The sequence below is a fragment of the Elephantulus edwardii genome, unplaced genomic scaffold (assembly GCF_000299155.1).
Source record: "Elephantulus edwardii isolate Elephantulus edwardi_28Jun2011 unplaced genomic scaffold, EleEdw1.0 scaffold00037, whole genome shotgun sequence".
NCBI lineage: Eukaryota > Metazoa > Chordata > Mammalia > Macroscelidea > Macroscelididae > Elephantulus > Elephantulus edwardii.
This window is the reverse complement of record NW_006399787.1, coordinates 12126904-12145701: the sequence shown is the minus strand read 5'-3', so window position 1 is coordinate 12145701 and position 18798 is coordinate 12126904. Positions and strand designations below refer to the sequence as shown.

General features: G+C 42.6%; 1 protein-coding gene across 1 annotated transcript in view; it reads right to left on the bottom strand.

The window, feature by feature from the left end:
* FAM161B (family with sequence similarity 161, member B) overlaps nt 1-18798 on the bottom strand; it is a 29122-nt gene that overhangs the window by 8475 nt on the left and 1849 nt on the right. Inside the window, exons 2-8 of the mRNA XM_006884688.1 lie at nt 14655-14974; nt 13217-13770; nt 10844-11190; nt 9213-9340; nt 6604-6768; nt 6288-6387; nt 1997-2139 (exon numbers count right to left, since the gene is read on the bottom strand). Of these exons, the coding sequence (XP_006884750.1) occupies nt 1997-2139; nt 6288-6387; nt 6604-6768; nt 9213-9340; nt 10844-11190; nt 13217-13770; nt 14655-14974 (1757 nt within the window). The remainder of the gene's footprint in view (nt 1-1996; nt 2140-6287; nt 6388-6603; nt 6769-9212; nt 9341-10843; nt 11191-13216; nt 13771-14654; nt 14975-18798) is intronic.

Genomic DNA, 18798 nt, shown 5'->3' with positions numbered 1-18798 from the left:
AAAAAAATAAATAAGAGGGCCTAAGATCAACTGTGGAATAGACTATCAACTGTTTAATGCCACTGAATTGACTATAATTTCACCTTCCCCAGCATATCTTTTTCCAAGGCCAGGCCTCTCCTGACAACATGCCCAGATCATGTCCAATGATGTTTCACCATCCTTGTGTCTAAGGAAATCATCAGTTACTAATGAAATGATGTAAGTGAAAATTGAAGAAAGTGAAACCAAGTCCACATGAACCAAAACACAACCCGGAGTTTATCCAACCTGAATTAAAAAAACATCTGATAAACAAATTTGATGCTGGGCTGTTGTACATAGGGTCGCTATGAGTCACAAACGACTCGACGGCACATAACAACAACAATCAGAATAACAGAATACTAGATGAGTTGTGGAAAGACATCCTCTATGAAGAAAGCAAAAGTTATTACAAAGATAGGAATGAAAGAGACCAAAATGGATGTCAGAAGACACTTAAATTTTCTTTACAACATAAAAAAGCCAAAATCAAGGGGCAAAATGCTGAAGTAAGATTGCTGAACAAATGATTCCAAAAGGCAGCTGGAGAAGACAAAGCACAATGTTATAATGAAATGTGCAATCTAGAGATTTAAAACCAAAAGTGTTTTAATACACAGTCAACATTACAAATTCAAGCCTTGAGTTTACGGAAGGATTATCTGGGCAAGTTGTTTGAAAGAAGCAGCAAGAATCAAAAGAAGATTGAAGGAATGCACAGAGTCACTTTACCAAAAACAACTGGTCAACACTGAACCATTTCAAGAAGCACCATATGAAAAAGAAAAAAAGGAAGGAATTGAAGCTGTCCTAAAAGCATTGACAAAAAAACCAACTAAACAAACCAAGCAATTGCTCTCGAGGTGGAACCTACTCAGCTGACCCCCAGTGAGTTTTCATAGGTTATAAACTGCACAGGAGGAGACTGCCTACCTTTCTACAAAGGAATCACTAAGAGATTAAACCCGCCTTCGGGTCAGTGGTGCAACTCCCTGCAGACTACACCAGCAGAGCTCCCCACAAACCCAGGAATTGATGGAATACCATGTGAAATGTTTCAGCAAACAGATGCAGCTCTGGACTTGCTTACCAGTCGATTTAAGAAATCTGTAAGACAAATAGACTACCTAGCCAACAGAGTGGGAGAGATCTATATTCCCTTTTTTTTAAAAAAAAAAAAAGTGATCCAGTATAGTGTACAGATTTTCTAATTAATAATTCACACACAAGTAAAAATCTTACTGAAGATCATTTTAAAAACGACTGGAATAGATGTCAGAAGTGACATTGACAGGGAACTTGCCTGTAATTCAAGCTGGATTCAGAAGAAGCCATGGAACAAGGGACATCATTGTTAACGTCAGATGGATCTTGGCTGAAAGCAGAGAATACCAGAATAATGTTTACTTGTGTTTTATTACTATGACTATGTATCTCATAATAAATTATGGATAACATTGATAAGACTGGGAACTCCAGAACACTTAATTGTGCCCTTGTGAAACCTGTCCATAGACCAAGTAGCAGTTTTGGGAACAGAATTAGGGAATACTGCATGGTTTAAAATCAAGGAAGGTTCTATCTTTTCTCCATACCTAGTCAATCTGTAATTGGACTGCCCACATCACAAACAAATCTGCTTTGGAGGAAATGCAATCAGAGTGCTCTTTAGAGGCAAGGATGATGAAACCTTGTCTCTCATATTTAGGACATATTGTGAAGAGACAGGGTGTGGGCCATCCTTGGAAAAAGACATCATGCTGGGAGAAGTGGAGGGTCTGTGAAAGAAAGGAAGACCCTCAAAAGAGATGGACTGACAGAGTGACAACAAGAATGGGCTTCAACATGAGGGAGACTTTGAAATAAAGGGCAAAGTGTAGATCTGCTGTTGATGGGATCACTATATATTGGAGGTGACTAAGTTGACACTTAACAACACTTTTGCTGCAGAATGATAGTGACCTCTCATTACCTGGAGGAATCACTGACATCAGAATCCACCTTCCATCGTACAGAACGAGTGCTCTGACCTTGTTTCCTCACAAAGTCTTCGTCCAGTCCAGCCTGCTTCAAGGCATCTCGATACCTCTGTTCTGCTGCTTTCCTGGCAAGGTCCTGTGGGATGAGACTTCATTTGCTCTAGCTGTTTAATGAATTACCAGATTACTCTAAATTGTTTGCTTAATCGGTATCCCAACAATACTGCCCTCCCTCCCCACCCTAGTCCTTCTGTGCTGCCACTAATGCTAAGCTATTTGCACAGAATTACTTAGCCTGTTCCCAAATCTAAAATATGCATAGAAAGCATTGGAGGGTCTTGTTAAAACACTGATTCTCCTTTGGTAGGTGTCGGAGGGGACCTGCAGTTGGTGCACTGCTAAATCTGCCTGGAGATGCCAACTCTTGGTCCAGGAACCAAGGAAAAAAATAATTTTGGGGAGACTAAATAGGACTAGGATGAAAAATATGGACTTATAAATATTTTCAATAAGAATTAGTAAAAATTTAAGATCTCAAAGCTACCAAACCATCATCAGGAACACTAAAATGTAAATAAGTTACACTAGTAACATTCCTAATTAAAGGCTAGACAGTCTGCATGTGGATTATAAAAAGATATGTGTGTTCAGAGACTTAGGCATAAAGCCCAAAACCATAATGATCCTAAGAGACCAAATGAGACTAAATTTAGAAGGTATGGCCTATGATATAATAGGCTAGCAAATACTGCAAGTAATGTACAAGTTGATTTTGTGAATGGTGTGAGATATGGATTGTGCTTCAGCTTTCTGCACATAATAATCCAGGTTTGCCAGCACCATTTGTTGAAGAGGTTGTCATTTATTATATGATAGGTTTGTTTCCTTGTCAGATGCCTGTTAATTATAGGTGGATGGGCTGATTTCTGGGTTATCAATCTCTTCCATTGGTCTATGTGTCTGACATCGTACCAGTAACATGCTGTTTTAGTTATTATAGCTGTGTTTTGAGATCAGGGAGTGCTACGCCTCCTAGTTAATTTTTATTTTTCAGAAGTCTCTTTTTATTCAGGGTGTCTTTCTTTTACAAATAAACTTGTCAATTTACTTTTTAAAATCTTTTTAAAGGGTACATTTGGTATCTGTATTGGGATTGGTTTGAACCGGTAGATTGCTTCTGGTAGGATTGTCATTTTCATTATATTGAGTTTTTCTAGCCACAAACAAGGAACTTTTCTCCATTTAGTTAGGTCTCTTATTATTTCTGACAGTGGTGGTTTTTGTTGTTGTGGTGGTGGTGATGGGAGATATATATATAGATATATATATTTGTTCATTGTTGTTCATTCAAGCATGACTCATGAACAAAAAGCCTGAAGCCTTTCTGTAACGATAGTAATTTATTAAAGTTCATAGTTTCCAGAGGCATGTTGTTTAGGAAGTGGATGCCACTCCTGTGTATGTGTGTGTGTGTGTGTGTGTGTGTGTGTGTGTGTGTATTTAATGTCTCTAGTTAGGTTTATTCCCAAGTATCTGTTTGTTTGTAGTTGGCTATTATAAATTATACTTTATTGGTAAAAAAAAAAGTGTGTTTTTGTTCTTCAAATGATAAAGAAAAAAACTCATAGAGAACTTTGTATTTTTCCTGGAGTGATTAAAGATCTGTTGGGATATAATGAGTGTTCTTGAAAAGAGGAAAAGTTAATATGATAGTTGTTCGACAATACAAGTTGCTAAGTAAACCCAAAACAGTCCTGTGTAAATGCACAGAGAGAGAACTGAGATGAACCAGAAACACCTGGCCTAGTACACTGTCTATAACATGGGATGTACGGCTAGCACAAGCAGCCAGGTCACTAGGGGACCCCAACTTTTCCCTGGAGCTTGGGAGAGGAGAGGGATGTACAGTCTGTTACAGTCCAAAGCTGCACAGATGGCGGCCTCTCTAGGCTAGTCTAGTAGCTCATTGGGAGATGCCATCTGAGTTCAGCTCCCCTAAAAGTTTAGAGAACATCTTAAAATTATTCTTCCTGTGTGGAAATTACAATCTGGAATGAATGTCTCTTAAGAGCATCTCTAACACTCACTGCCAATAGTCTGTCCCAACTCATAGGGTCCCTCCATCAGGTTTCCAAGGCTATAAATCTTATTGGTGGGGGAGGGAATCTTACTGGGCGGAAACTGCTCCTCTTTCTCCAGCAGAGCCTCTGGTGGATTTGAACCACTGAAATCTCATAGGTTTAGATATGGACTATGCCATACCATAATCCATAGTCCATAAACTGTCAACAACTTTATCTTCATTAGATCCACAATCAATACACTTGGTTCTAGCAGTCAGGAGATCAGGAGATGTATCACACTGAGGAAGTTTGCAGTCAGGGACCTCTCCATATTACTGAGGAGCAATGATATTAGTTTGAGGACTTAGGTGCACCATGATCTTTTCAGTCATTTGCCATGCATTTGAGAGATGGACAGTGACTAAAGATAACAGAAGACAAAGCAACTATGAGATATCATCTCACCCCAGTCACAAGAACAAAATTTAACAGAACAGCAAGCAACAAATGCTGGTGAGGCTGTGGAGAAACTGGAAGCTTTATTCACTGTTGGTGGAAGTGTAAAATGGTGCAACCAGTATGGAAGGCAGTATGACGCTTTCTCAAAAAGTTGCAAATAGAGATAGCATTTGACACAGCAATTCCACTACTGGGAATATACCCCAAAGAGACCATAACTAACATCCAAGCAGATATATGCACACCCATGTTTATCGCGGCTTTGTTCATGATAGCAAGGAGCTGGAAACAACCCAAGTGTCCATCAACAAACAAATGGACAGAGAAGCTGTGGTTATATTCACACAATGGAATACTATGCTGCATTGAAAAACAAGGAACTCATGCAATATTATTAAAAATGGGTGACACTGGAGGACATTATGCTGAGTGAAGTATCTCAGTCACAAAAGGACAAATACTACATCATGCTACTGTTGTAAAACAGGACTGACATCGGGGTTGGGGGGAGACTGAGAAAGACTGGATAAATCATGTATATTGTATTGAAACAGATGAGGGAGAAAACTGTTTAAAAGGGATATGTGATAGGTATTTTTGTCATGACAGGAGTCCAGAGCGAAGACTGCATAGTGGAGTGGACCTGGGGGTAGATATTGTAAAACAATGAAAATTTTTCTTTTACTTTTCCAATAGGGTAGTGTACTAGGCAGAGGGGTTGGGAGGGAGAAAAGTGCAACAATGAATGAATAGAAATCCAAAGTCTCTGTAAATTTTCATTGAAATTAACAATTAAAAAATTTTAAAAAAGATAACAGAAGAAGAATTGATGCTTTTGAACTATGGTGTTGGAGAAGAGTACTGACTATTCCATGGACTGTGAAAGGAATAAACCACTACGTCTTGGAGAAGGTACAGCCAAGATGCTCCTTGGAGACAAAGATGATAAAGCTTCATCTCTCTTACTTTGGATATGTTGCTAGGAGAGGTTATTCCTTGGAGAGGGATATCATGCTTGGGAAGGTGGAGGGATGGTGAAGATGAGCAAACTGGGAGGTTGACACACTCACTGCAACAATGGGCTCGAGTGTGTGAGAGATCGTGAGGATAGCCCAAGCAGGATAGAGTTCAGATCTACTGTTCAAAGGGTCACTATAGGTCACATTCGACCTGATGGCACATAACAACAACAACGTCATGATGTATGATATCGACTGTTGTTGTTGTTATGTGCCAATCAAGTCGCTTGTGACTCATAGTGACCCTATGTACAAGAGCCCTAAATGCTGTTCTATCTTGTGCCAACCTCGCCTATGTTACTAAAAAAATACATCCCAGCTGAAGAGGATGGGGAGACCAAGATCATCAGAGAAGTGAGTTGGCTTCTCAATACCATAAACTACGGCTCCAGAATAAAAAGAATTTTAGTTGTAAAGTTAAAGATACTCTTCAGGACAATGCCAAACTCAAAGTCTATTTAGTGTGTAGTCCCTACTCTGCTTCAAGCAGCAGATAGTCAAAGCTCTAGAAAGTGAAATATCCCTTACAGACACTACTGAAGCCCAAGCTTAACTGAAATCAGTTTGAGCAATCTTTCCCATTGCATTACTTTTGGGGGAAAGATAATATGAATAAAACAGGCTTAATTTAGTATGTCTGAGTCTAAAGAAAATATCAACTTCCACGTATTAAAGTTTTTGGTAACTCCTAGAAGCTTGTTTTTTCCAAGAAGTAAAGAAAATGAATGATGATTTCATTTTACCTTGGTAATTTGTTCAAAGAGGTAGGGCCTTGTTTGTATTCTTTTCTTCATTTCCTCCAATTCTTTCTTATACTCTTTTGTTCTCTTCCGATCATTATTCCTGGAATTAACAAGATTTCTAGAATGAATTCTGTCCTTTTCAAGTCCAGGGAACACTTCAGTCCATGTAAGCAGAGTAACTACCACGTACACAAAACTACAAAGTAATGACTGTTTCTGGGACAGAAGCCTACCCACCCTAAGGACCATTTTGCAATTTTCAGTGATCTGCTGGATCCCAAGATAAGCACCCCTTTGACACATGGAGCTCACTGACCGGTTCTCTTTCAGCTTTGCTTTGAACACTTCCTCCAGGCTTTTATGGGGATCCAGCGCCTTTGCACGCAATGTCACGGATTTAGACATTGCCTGGCACTTCTTTTTGTGCATTTCCAACCACTGAGTACTCTCATCTGTTCTGTTCCTTTTTTCAAGTGAGCTTCTGAAAGGTAGGAGGCAAAAGTGAATAGAGATGATGAATTTAGGAATGCATATTTTAAAAGCAATCTTTGTAATCTCTATGGAAAGTATGTTGGTAGTTCTTGTGAATGGGGTTGGTAATTTACCACAACTGGAATTTTCATCAATATTTAAAATCTGGGATTCAGTTTACTAGCAGATGAAGCATTCTCAACACCATGAACTAAGATTTCTTATCCCAGAAGATGTTTGCTTGCTAATTGAAAAACACAAGTTTAGATATTCTCACTTAAATAACTTCTCAGTAACTGGCAGCACCAGGATGGATGGAAAAGAGATTGAGGTTGTTAACAGTTACAACTTGCTCAGCTCCACAATCAACACTCTTGGTACCAGCAGTCAGGAAATCAAAAGATGAACTGCATTGGGAAAATCTGCTGCCAGGGACCTCTCCAGAGTACTGAGAAGCAATGATGTCAAACTAGAGACTAAGGTGTGCCTGATCCAGGCTATGGTCTTTGCAATTACTTGCCATGCATCAGAAAGCTGGACAGTGACAGAGGATGACAAAAGAAGAATTGATGCCTTCAATCTGTGGTGTTGGAGAAGAGTACTGAACTTACCGTGGACCACGAAGAAAACAAATAGGTCTGTCTTGGAGAGGGTGAAACCAAGTTTCTCCTTAGAGGCTAGAATTTTGAAGCTTCGTTTTACATATTTTAGGCACATGGCCAGAAGGGACTAGTCCTTGGTGAAGGACATCAGAAGGTTAGAGGGACAGTGCAGGAGAGGAAGACCCCAGATGAGATGGATTGATTCAATAACTGGGGCGATGGGGGTAGGTGTGTTGGAATCAGTGAGACAGGCTCAGCTTCAGAGCTGTTGTACATAGGGTCGCTATGAGTCGTGGATGACTTGGCAGCTCAAGACAACAATATACCTCTCCTGTGAGATAAGGACTCTAAGCTGCTTTTTTTTTTTAATGTTTGAGGAAATGGAAATTCAGGAAGGATAAATCACTTTTTAAATTATTTTAATGATAATTTTAAATTATAAAGCTACATGATATTTCAGTGGAAAGCCATGATTAGAACTTAGGATTTCTGACTCTCAACTTCTGCCCTTGACCACTGTGCCCTTGACTACTGGTGGTCTGGAAGGTACTAGGCTTATGGTTCTGTGAGAATACAAATTTGCTTTCCTAGAACTGGAAATGGGGCTTTCTTCAATGTAGACAAATTGGGGTCAACTTGTAGTATTTAGCAAATACCATTAAACACAGTACTATGGAGAGTTCCTTATAGGAAACAATCAAGACTCGCATTTAGATACAGCCTTTCAAATAGAAAGGAGAACATGAAAGTTTCATCTGCTAATACTTCACACTCCCTATTTCTGGGACCCACTGATGAAGCTGCTAAAATGAAAACATTTAAAAGGAAGGATCCCTTTGATTCTAACTTCATCTCCAACAGCCCTGTTGTAGGTCTTAGGGTGCCAAGCAGAAAGTTCTATGGACTCTGTAAGCCCACAGAAAAGACTAAATCCTCCGTCTTGTCCTGGAATTAAAGTGCTCCGGGAACTCTCACTGCTCACTGGCCTAGTGGATGGACTCCTGGTGCAGGGGAACCGGCTACATGTGAAAAGGATCATGACAGAATCTGGTGAGTCAAAACTAACAGGCTCTTGTTCCCCAGTTGATACCTCTAATAGCTGTCCAAGATGACTCTCAACTAGGCAAAGGCTGTTTCATTATCTGTGTGGCAGGTTCAGCCACCCGTCATCATGCTTCTCTCAATTCCTAGGCCTCATGGCCACCTTCCTCTTTTATTATGTCCCTTGACCCATGTTGCACTCTCTGGAACTCCTTTCTTTTCCTGTCTTCAGCTAATTCCTCCTCATCCCTGAGCTTTTGCCTTGGATGTTTAATATTCCAAAAGAATTGACACTTTCCTGCCCCAGCCCCCTGCACTCTCCCATCATCGCACTAGTTATAAAATACTGTGATTACGTGCTTGCTTGCTTTTCTGTATTGCAGACTAGATATTAACTGTTTTGAGTTCCATCGAGTAGGAACCAACTCTTAGCAGGTTTTCAGAGGCAGTAAATTACACAGGAGACAGCCCATCTTTCTCTCACAGATAATCCAGTGGATTTGAACCATGTGCCCTTGGGTTGGCAGTGCAACTGCTTATCACTGCACCACTAGAGTGCTCCAGATGTTAACTACAGGTTCTCTAAGGTATATTCAGTTTTAACATTGTGCCTGGCCTGGGGAGCTGCTGCTAAATGCTGGCAAAGTGTTCTCCATCAGCAGATGTGGGGCCACTTGTACTTCTATCCTAACAGAAAATTTCTTCTGATCCCTTGAGGCCTCTTGGTGACCAGAGAGGAGGCTCAGTGGCAGAGCAGTTTCCTGACTGTGGGTCAAGATCAGAGAGTGATCTGTGCAGCCTCATCACTTACCTGACAGCAGACTCCCTCTTCCTGGTGGCATCTGTAATATGCACAGGGAGGGTGTTGACCGAGAGGGAAGCAAGGCCGCTCAGTGAGCGACTCCTGGGCAGGGGAGTGGCAGGCGGCTGTGAGGAATCCTGGAAGAAAAGAAAGCTGGTATTGGTAGGCACATGTGTTTATTTTCAGTCTTAGCTAGGATTCAATTTCAGTGAAGGGCTACTCAGGGAAGCTCCATTTCTTTTCCTGGGAATAAGGTTAGGGGAATGAGAACTCAAGTTGAGTAGCCATGTAAAAAATATCAAACCCACTCACTTTGGTCAAGTCTGTTCTGACACAGAGAAGAGCCTCCAGGGCAGAGGAGAACTGCTGCACGGGGTTTCCAAGGGTGGAGGTCTTGATGGAAGCCGCGTGCCACATCCGACTTCTGCACAGTGGCTGGTGAGTTTGAATCACTGACACTTTGTTTATCAGGTAAACACTTTAGTGACTGTGCCACAACAGCCAAGAATTGGCTATCAATCCTAGCATTTGCTCAAATATTCAGAGTTTTGGAGTTGGCACAGGGATTTAAGCAATTAATCCCAACTCTCTGACTTCTAGACCTTCTTAGATTTTAACCCCAAAACCCAAATACTACTTCCATTGAGTTGTTCAATTCCAACTCATAATGACCCCCCAAGGGACTGACCCTCCATCAAGTGGACCCTCCATTGAGTTTTCTAGGCTATAAATCTTTCTTTCTCTCTTTTTTCCTTTATTTTTTTAAAGGCTATATATCATTGTGGCAGGATAGTGCCCATCATTCTCCCTCAGAGCAGCAGGTGGATTCGAACCCTTGACCTTTTGATTAGTAATCTAACCCATAACACACTATGTCACCAGATCTCTCTGTAGCAAAGGAAAGAAAGTATTCTTATGGTCTTAGGTTTATAGAAATTATGAGTCTTACCACTGACTGATAATTAAGTCTCACAAATTATTGCCTTACAACCGAGACAGTATTTATTTAAAAAATGAGGTTGATTCCATGTTCTTGCATTGGTGAATAATGCTGCTATGAACATTGGTGTACAAATATCAGTTTGTGCCTCAGTTTGTACACCAATGCTCACAGTAGCATTATTCACCATCACAAGAACATGGAATCAGCTCAAATGTCCAAACATAAATGAATGGACTGAGAAATTATGGTACATTCACACAATGGAATACTATGCAGCACGCAGGAGCAATAACTTTGTAAATTATTACCTAACTTGGAAGGGACTGGAGAGCATTATGCTGAGAGAACTAACTCAGACCCACAAGGATAAATACTGTAAAAAACCGTTATTGTAGAATGAATATAATCCATGATGGGTGGGAAAGGCTGGAAGCAGAGGGTGTGGATGTGCAGTGGGAGGGAGAGATTAATCATGGGGTTGTACAATTTGATGGCTGGGGGGGTGAGGGAAATTGAAAGAATTTGTTCGAATTTGTATTCAAATTTTGTAAATAAACTAGTAGGGGGGAAAATGAGGTTGAAAAAAGTGGTGAGACATGCCTTACATTGAGACCTGGGCCCCTCCACTGAGACCTGGGCCCACCCCTGTATTCCAGGCCACAGGTTCTAACTGTCCCACAACCCCCTGGGTTCTCACCTTCCGCCTTCCTGGGACATCAGCATCACTAGGTTGCTGAGTATGACGCAGGTTGGCAGTTCTCAGCAAGAAGGGCTTGTTCCGAGTCACCTCTCGGGTTTCCCTTCTTTTGGCAGCTCTCTTCTGGAAAGCTTTATAAAGACCCTCATAGTCGGGGACGGTAGTATTCACCCGAGGCTGGAATTCAAAGTCAGTCTGCAGAAACCCTAGCTTTTGCTCCCGGGTTCGGGTGGCGGTTCGAGACTTCTCATCTGCCCGGCTAGCACAGGAGGTAACAGGAGAGGAAGCCTTCTGGAGCATGTCCAGGGCTCTCATCTGAATGCGGATTTTCCTGAGGAGCTCAGCTTCTGTGGAAGAAAAGCCAGGCTGGTAATGGGTGAGGAGGGACCAAACTTAATACTGAACTTTTTCCCTCTTTTAAACACTGCTATAGCCAAGTGTTAAACTTTTTAAGAATTTTGTGAGCCTGCTGATATCATATGGGGTGCCTGAAATTGGCCACAAGGGGATATGTTTATCACAGAAACAGATCAGTCTGGTTTTTTTTTCTGGAGAGCTGGATGATGAAGGTTGTGGGCCTCAGCGTCAGCCCCTTTGTAAAGATAGTTAACTCTTAACACTCTCTGAGCACTCAAAGACAAGGAGCAAGAGGAAGAGGCCTAGTCACCTGCTCCTCCCCCAGGTTTTCACATCTTTTTGTACTCCAAAGACCTCTCTTTGCACCCACGTGCCCAAGCCTATTGTCCAAATCATTTGTTATTCTTCCCTTTCTCACTAAATCAGTCACAAGTTCTGCAGCATCTATCATTCTAGCCGCTCATCAATCCACCCTCCTTCCACTGACCCTGTTCCATAATTTCTCAACTGAATTCTTGAACTAGCTTCCCATTAGACCCACCTCCCTCCAGTCTTGCTTTAGGCAGCCCCGACAAACTCTGACTTTAATTATCCATGCAGCAACCAGATTAACCTTTCTGAAATGTCTACCTGATCAAGAGCCACCCTGCGTAAAATCCGTGAGTTCCCTCACGTCCTTAGAATGAAGTCCAAACTCCCTCATGTGTCCCACAAGCCCACCAGCTCTAGGTCTGTCCTGTTGCACCCTCCAGACTCCCCTCTCTCCTCGGCCTCTTCTATCTTTCCATCCTTTGACTATATTCCTTTTTCTCTTAACGTCATGTCTCACACACTCCTCTCTCTTTAGTGAATTAATCCTTTTCACCTTCAGCTTCAGTGCTCACTGTCCATTGGGGCCTCCTCCAATGTCTCCAAGCCCTTCACCACCCACTAGGCCCAGTTACATGCTCCGCAGGACACTGTGATAGACTGAACTGTATCCTAAAAATATGTGTTGTAAATCTTAACCATTAGCAATAATCTCATTTGAGAATGGATTTTTAAATTATGTTGATTTTATAGTGTTAATGTGCCATGTATCTTAAAGAAATATCTTTTGAAATAGAAAAGGGACAGTTAAATATACCAGAAAGCATGAGATGGGGAAGGTGGATGCCATGCCACATAAGGATCCCCAAGGAAGGGAAAAAGAGAAAGGCTGCTTCTAGAGTCAGTGGTTCGAATCTACAAGGTACTCCATGGTAGAAGGACAGACAATCTCCTCCTGTGTGATTTATTGCCTCTGAAAACTCTCTGGAGGTTCAGCTATCAGTCAGTTCCAACTCAATGGCATGCAATAACAAGAAATTGTGAGAAAGGAATTTCTGTTTGTTAAAGCCACCCACATAAGAGAATCTCTTATGTTCCCCCATTAATTACTTCAGATCCATCACATTTGCAATTATTTTTCTGCTATCTGTCTTACTCATATGTCTAAAAATCCCATGTCTGTTTATGGGATGTTTATAGGACAGTAAAACACGTGTTACTGAAGGAGTGGGAGTTACTTAAGGCTCAAATAAAGCCTCAGCATCCTATTCAGAGCCACTCTTAAAAGGTGCAAACAATGACCCTTCCAGGAACTTCAGTGACTGACCACCTCACCAGAGTGGGGAAAACATTGGAGAGCTTTTGCCTAAACAGCTGGCTAGTGGCAGTCTAGCCTACACTGATCTTTGTCTCATTGGTTCTCTCCTCTTGAGTCTTCATATCCATGAGGTTGGGTGATTGAGAGAAAGGCCAACAGGACGAAACTTGGGTATACTTCCTGTAGGACCTCATACTTTCTACTCTTATGTGGTTCCCCCACCACACAGTAGACTTGTGGCCTGCAGTGAGCAGTCCAGTGCAGCCTCTAGTAGATACACCTGAACAGCTCATCTCCAAGACAGCCCAATCCCTAAATCCCAGTGAACCCCAACAGTGCCTCTCAGGACCCCTAGGCAGGAGAAGAGATTAGGACAAGGATAGCTTTACCCTCAAGTTTGTCCCCAAGGGCTGGCTCCAGAATAGACTTGGGGATCTTCTTCCTGGTGGCTTTCTGCTTGGGGACCTTGGCCTCAACTGTGGCAGCCAAGTCCCTCTGTCGAGCAGCTTCCTTTCGTCGCTCCTCTTTCTCCAGGAAGCTGAAGGGCTTCAGGGAAGAGAGGAGCAGCTCCTTCCTCTTCTGGATCCCTGCCTGTCTGCGAGCCTCACTGCGCTCCACAATCTCCTGGTAGAGGGGCAGGTAGACGTGAGCGGGCACAGGCTGCGCCTGGAACTGGCGGTGGCACTCAGCTTCCTCCTGCGCCTGCCTCTGTGCCTGCTGCCTCTCGTGCTCAAAGAAGGAAGGTGAGGTCAGCCTCTGGGTCTTCTTTCGGGCCTCTCGCAGAGTCATGTGGAATGGCCGGGGGACCGTGATGGTTGAGGCCCAGGAACTGATGCTTCTGCGCTGGGAGGAGGGCCTGGAGACAGGGCGTGGGCTGGGCTGAGCCCTGGGACTGTCTGAGGGAAGATTGCTCAAGGAGCTGCAGCGCCTTGTGGAGCCATTCCTGGGTGAGGAAAGCAGATGTATACATGGAGGACCAGACAGCTAGGACCCTCCTCCCCACCTGTCCCTGTCCTCCCTTCCCAATAGGCCACAGCTGGCTTTGCAGTTACCATCACAGCCCCACAGGCCTTTCACAGCCAGCCTCCCTCATTCCCACATCAGCAGCTCTGGCAGGAAGCAACTTCACACAACTGCTCTAGAAATTGCCACTTTGTCCCCTCTTATTTGCATATGACAGAGAGAACAGTGCAACGATGGTGCAAGGCAGAGCTTTAGAGTCAGCAGTGCCAGGTACACAACTTGCTTCAAGCAGTTACCGGCTGTGTGACCTTAAAAAAGTCTCAATATCATCTTAGAATGGCAAAAATAATATTCAAAGACAGTGTTTTGGAGATGAGAAAATACTAGATGATATATACATACACACATATAACAATGTTTGAATAAAAGAAATGAAGAATAAATGGTAGCCAGTACCACTGTTGTTATTTTTGGGGAAGACAGTGTTTGGGAAACACATTCTTTTAGTCAATTCTAAGGCTTCATGTGACTAAAGGTTACCCAAACCTCTGGTGGCCTAGTGATAAGGAGCTGCACTGTCAATCTGAAGACAAGGGTTTGAATCCACTAGCTGCTCCACAGAGAAAGATGGGCAATCTCCTCCCATGTGATTTCACTGACTTTGAAAAGCCACTGAAGGGTCAGCTATGGGTTGATTCCAACTCAATAGTACCCAATAACAACAACACAAAGAGATACAGGATTACTAGGTAAGGAACACTTGGGACCTGAAAGTTTCTAGAAGGAGTGAACTTGGAAGGATATGAAGCCCAGAGAGATGTCATGACCTGCTGGCCCTCAGTTATAGAGGGCGCAGTGCCTTACCTCAGAGGTTGTGGGAATTGGACACTTGGCTTCCCCCTGCCCTTGTCTTGGAAGAAACTCTCCAGATCTTCATTATCTTCAGAAAAGATTCCATCACTGTCAGAGTCTGACAGATCCAGGGATTCCAACAGGCTCCACGTGCCATTCCGAGTTAGTATCTCCAGGCTCTTGTAAAAGCTCTCCACTGAGTCAGAAGCAGAATCTGTCTCCTCCTCTGCACTAAGGAACTCCTCCAGCTTGCCAGCCCTGGGCAAGACTAGCGCATCTCCAGGAAGTTCCTCTCCCGCTTCTGTGTCTGAGGAGGATTTGGGAGGAAATATCTAAAATGAAACAGAAATAGAGGGTGGGTCAAATGACAATTTAAAATTAATTTAAACTCCATCTCACATATTTTAGGCATGTTGTGATGAAGGACCAGTCCTTGGAGAAGGACATGATGCTTGGAAGGGTGGAAGGACAGCACAGGAGAGGAAGACCCTGGGTGAGATGGATTGACACAATAACTGGGGTAATGAAGGTAGGTGTGTCAGAGTCAGTGAGATTGGCTCAGGATAGAGCAGGGTTCAGAGCTAGGTGATAGGGTCACTATGAGTCGTTGTCAACTCTATGATACACAGCAACAACTGTTAATCTCACTTTGAAGAATCCTGTGGCTTTTAGGGACTGAGCCCAACAGGACAAGGAATATAAAATGAGTTCCTTTCTCTTAAGAATTTCACAACCTGATACTTGAGGTTGTTCTTTGGAGAGGGAAGCTGCGGGCTCCCTACTCCATCTAGTATAATAAACATTTACAGAGTACCTCCTCTTCTCATTCTTCCTGTTCCTTGCATTCCAAGAATCCTACTCATGACCTTGCCTATAATCTAGGCTTTCCCTACTTGGATTTACCTGCCTGTTTGCCATCTTCCTTCCCGGCTTCTGTCTGCACTTTAAAAAAAAAAAAAATTCCAGCTAATTTCCACTCTGTCACCAGAAATGAATGATGAACAGGAGAGAAAGGATGGGCTAGTTGAAAGAGCAATGCTCTAGTTTTTACTCATTCATTCAGTCATTCAGTATTAGGTAGGAAGCTCTGGGGGTCTAGTGGTAAGAAGATGCACTGCAATCCGAAAGGTATGTGATTCGAATCCGCCAGTGGCTTTGCTGGAAAAGGAAGCGCAATCTCCTCCTGTGTGATTTAGTGCCTCTAAAATCCTGCTGGAGGGAAGCTATGAGTCAGTTTCAATTTGATCATGCACTACAACAACATGTACTAGGGAGCTCTGGTGGCCTACTGGGTAAGGAGCTGTGCTGCCAACCCACAGGCAGGAGATTCTAATCCACCAACTGCTCCTCGAGAGATATGGTTGTTGTTAAGCGCCTTTGAGTTGCCTATGACTCATAGCGACCATATGAACAATGGATCTGAAACTTGCCTATCCTGTGCCATACTTAGCATCTCTAAAAAGGCCGCATGAATATGGCCATATCTGTCCTTCATGAACTTCACAAAAGAGAACTATCTCCGCCAACAACAACAATACAAAACCAATGCCCATGAAGTCAGAAATGTCCCCCAAGCGTCCACATCTCTTTCTACTCATCCCAACATTAATCTTACTGACTTACTAGGTACAAAATTTGATGTTATAGCTCACAGACCACAAAGAACAATATTGCTATTGTTATGTGCCATTGAGTTGCCTGCAACTCATAGTGACCCTATGTACATTAGCTCTGAACCCTGCCCTATCCTGAGCCCATCTCCTCATCTCCAACAGACCTAATTTTATTTTTCCAGTCATTGAGTCAACCCATCTCACTCTGGGTCTTCTCTCCTGCACTGTCTCTCCACCCTTCCAAGCATGATGTCCTTCTCCAAGGATTGATCTCTCCTGACTATGTGCTCAAAGTATGTGAGACGGAGCTTAAAAACCATAGCCTACAAGGAGAAACAGGAGAAACTTGGTTTTACCCTCTCCAAAATAGAGCTGTTTGTTCTCCTGGCACTCCAGGTATGTTCAACACTGTTCTCCAGCACAACTGAAAGGCATCGATCCTTCTTCTCTCATCCTTAGTTATTGTCCAGGTCTCAGATGCATAGCAAGTAATTGAGAAGATCACAGCCTAGACAGGCACACCTTAGTCTCCAGACTGTCATCGTTGCTCTTTGCTCTAGAGAGGTCCCTGACAACAGACTTTCCCAATGCAATTCATCTTTTGATCTCCTGACTGTTGGTGCCAAGAGTGTTGGTTGTGGAACCAAGCAAGGTGAAGTTATCAACAATCTCGATCTCTTCTCCATCTATCATGAAGCTGCCAATCAGCTCAGTTATGAGAATGTTGTCTCCTTGATGTTGTGCTTCTATCCATATTGAAGACTGCAGTCCTTGACCTTATGCAGCAAATGCCTCATGTCATCCTCAGTTTCAGCAAGCAAGGTTGTATCATCTGTGTCATCTGCATAATGTAGGTTTCTGATGAGTATTCCTCCAATCCTGATGCCACATTCCTCCTCATAAAGTTCAACCTCTCAAATCATCTATTCTGCATATAGATTGAAATGGTAAGGAGATACGACACATTCCTGATGTACACCTTTCCTAATCTTGAACCATGTAGTGTTTTCCTGCTCTGTTCTGACTACTGCTTCCTGGTCCAAATATATAGGTTTCACATGAGCACAGTTAAGTGTTCTGGGGTCCAGAACCACATTAGGGAAGTCAAAAGGCTACAATTCAGGTTAGTAGCAGACTATAGTCAAGACAGCTTCCAAAATGTGCTTATCGGGGCTTCAGCCTTGGGTCTTGAGGCTTTACACCAATGTTATAAAGCTCTCGTTATTGCTAATTATGACTCTCTCCACCCCAGTCCTCCAACAAACGTGGGCAAAAGGCTCTTAGCTCTGGTTTTGGGGCCTAGAAGTCCCCAGTTCTGCTCCATTTCATGTCATGCCTCTGCTTCTCCTCTATGGCTGCCATATGTGCTGCTCCAGTGAGCCTTAGTCTAGCTGGCACAAGAATTTCTGACCCTGAAGGACATGCGACATTCTCGTGATTCTCCTTTGCTGGTGGGGAAGATCCTCCCATTCTGCTGATGGATCCACTCAATTTAATGGTGGATTGGAGAGATTAGCCAATCTCCTTGTAGACAGGATAATATTCCCTATTTACATAACCAGCCCATACACAATGCAAAGTCAAACAATGGCTAGGAAAGCCAGTTTGAACAATAAATCTTTAACATCACACCATTTCTGATATGCTGTGTGTCCATCCATCTTGGTGGAGGTCTTCTTTGACCCTCTACCTTTTCCCAGGATGATGTCTTTTTTGCAAGGACTATCCCTTCTTGACAACATGCTCAAAGTATGTGAGATTAAGTTGCACCATAGTAAAGACTCTAAGGAGCACTCTGGTTGCTCTTCTTCATTGAACTGTTTTGCTTTTGGCAGTTCATTGGATATTCAGTACTATTCTCCAGCACCACAATTCAAAGTCTTCTTCTGTCACCTTCATTCAATGTCCATCTTTCAGATGTATAGGAAGCAACAGAAAAGACCAGGGCTTGGATCAGGCACACCTTAGTCCTTAAAGTGACATCCTTGCTCTTTAAAACTTTGTAAAGGTCTTTGAGAGCAGATTTCCCTCAATGTAACATGTCTTTTAATTTCTTTTTTTAAATTTTTTTTTTGTATTTTAATTTCTTGATAGCTGTTAGCATAGGTGTTGATTGTGGATCCAAGTAAAATGGAATTGTTGACAATATTTTCTCTTTCTGTCACAATGTTGCCTGTTAATTCAGTGGTGAAGGTGTTCTGTTTTCTTGATGTTGAGAAAATCTCCTTTCATGCAAATTTATAGCCTTGGAAAAACCACTTGAGGGTCAGCTATGAGTCAGTTTCTACTTGATAGCACATAACAACGTATAATAGGAAGTCTGGTGGCATTATCTGTAGCATGGTGCTATCCAAAGGCTGTGTGCCTCTGGTGGTTTGAATCGATCAGTGGTTCTGAGAAAGATGGGCAGTCTGCTCCTGTTAAGATTCACATCCCTCTCCGGAGAGTCATTATGAACTGAAATCAACCCGATGGCAGTAAGCTTGAGTTTTAAATGTGTACTTCAATCTGGCTGAGGACGAGACAAACAGGATCTCTCTTCT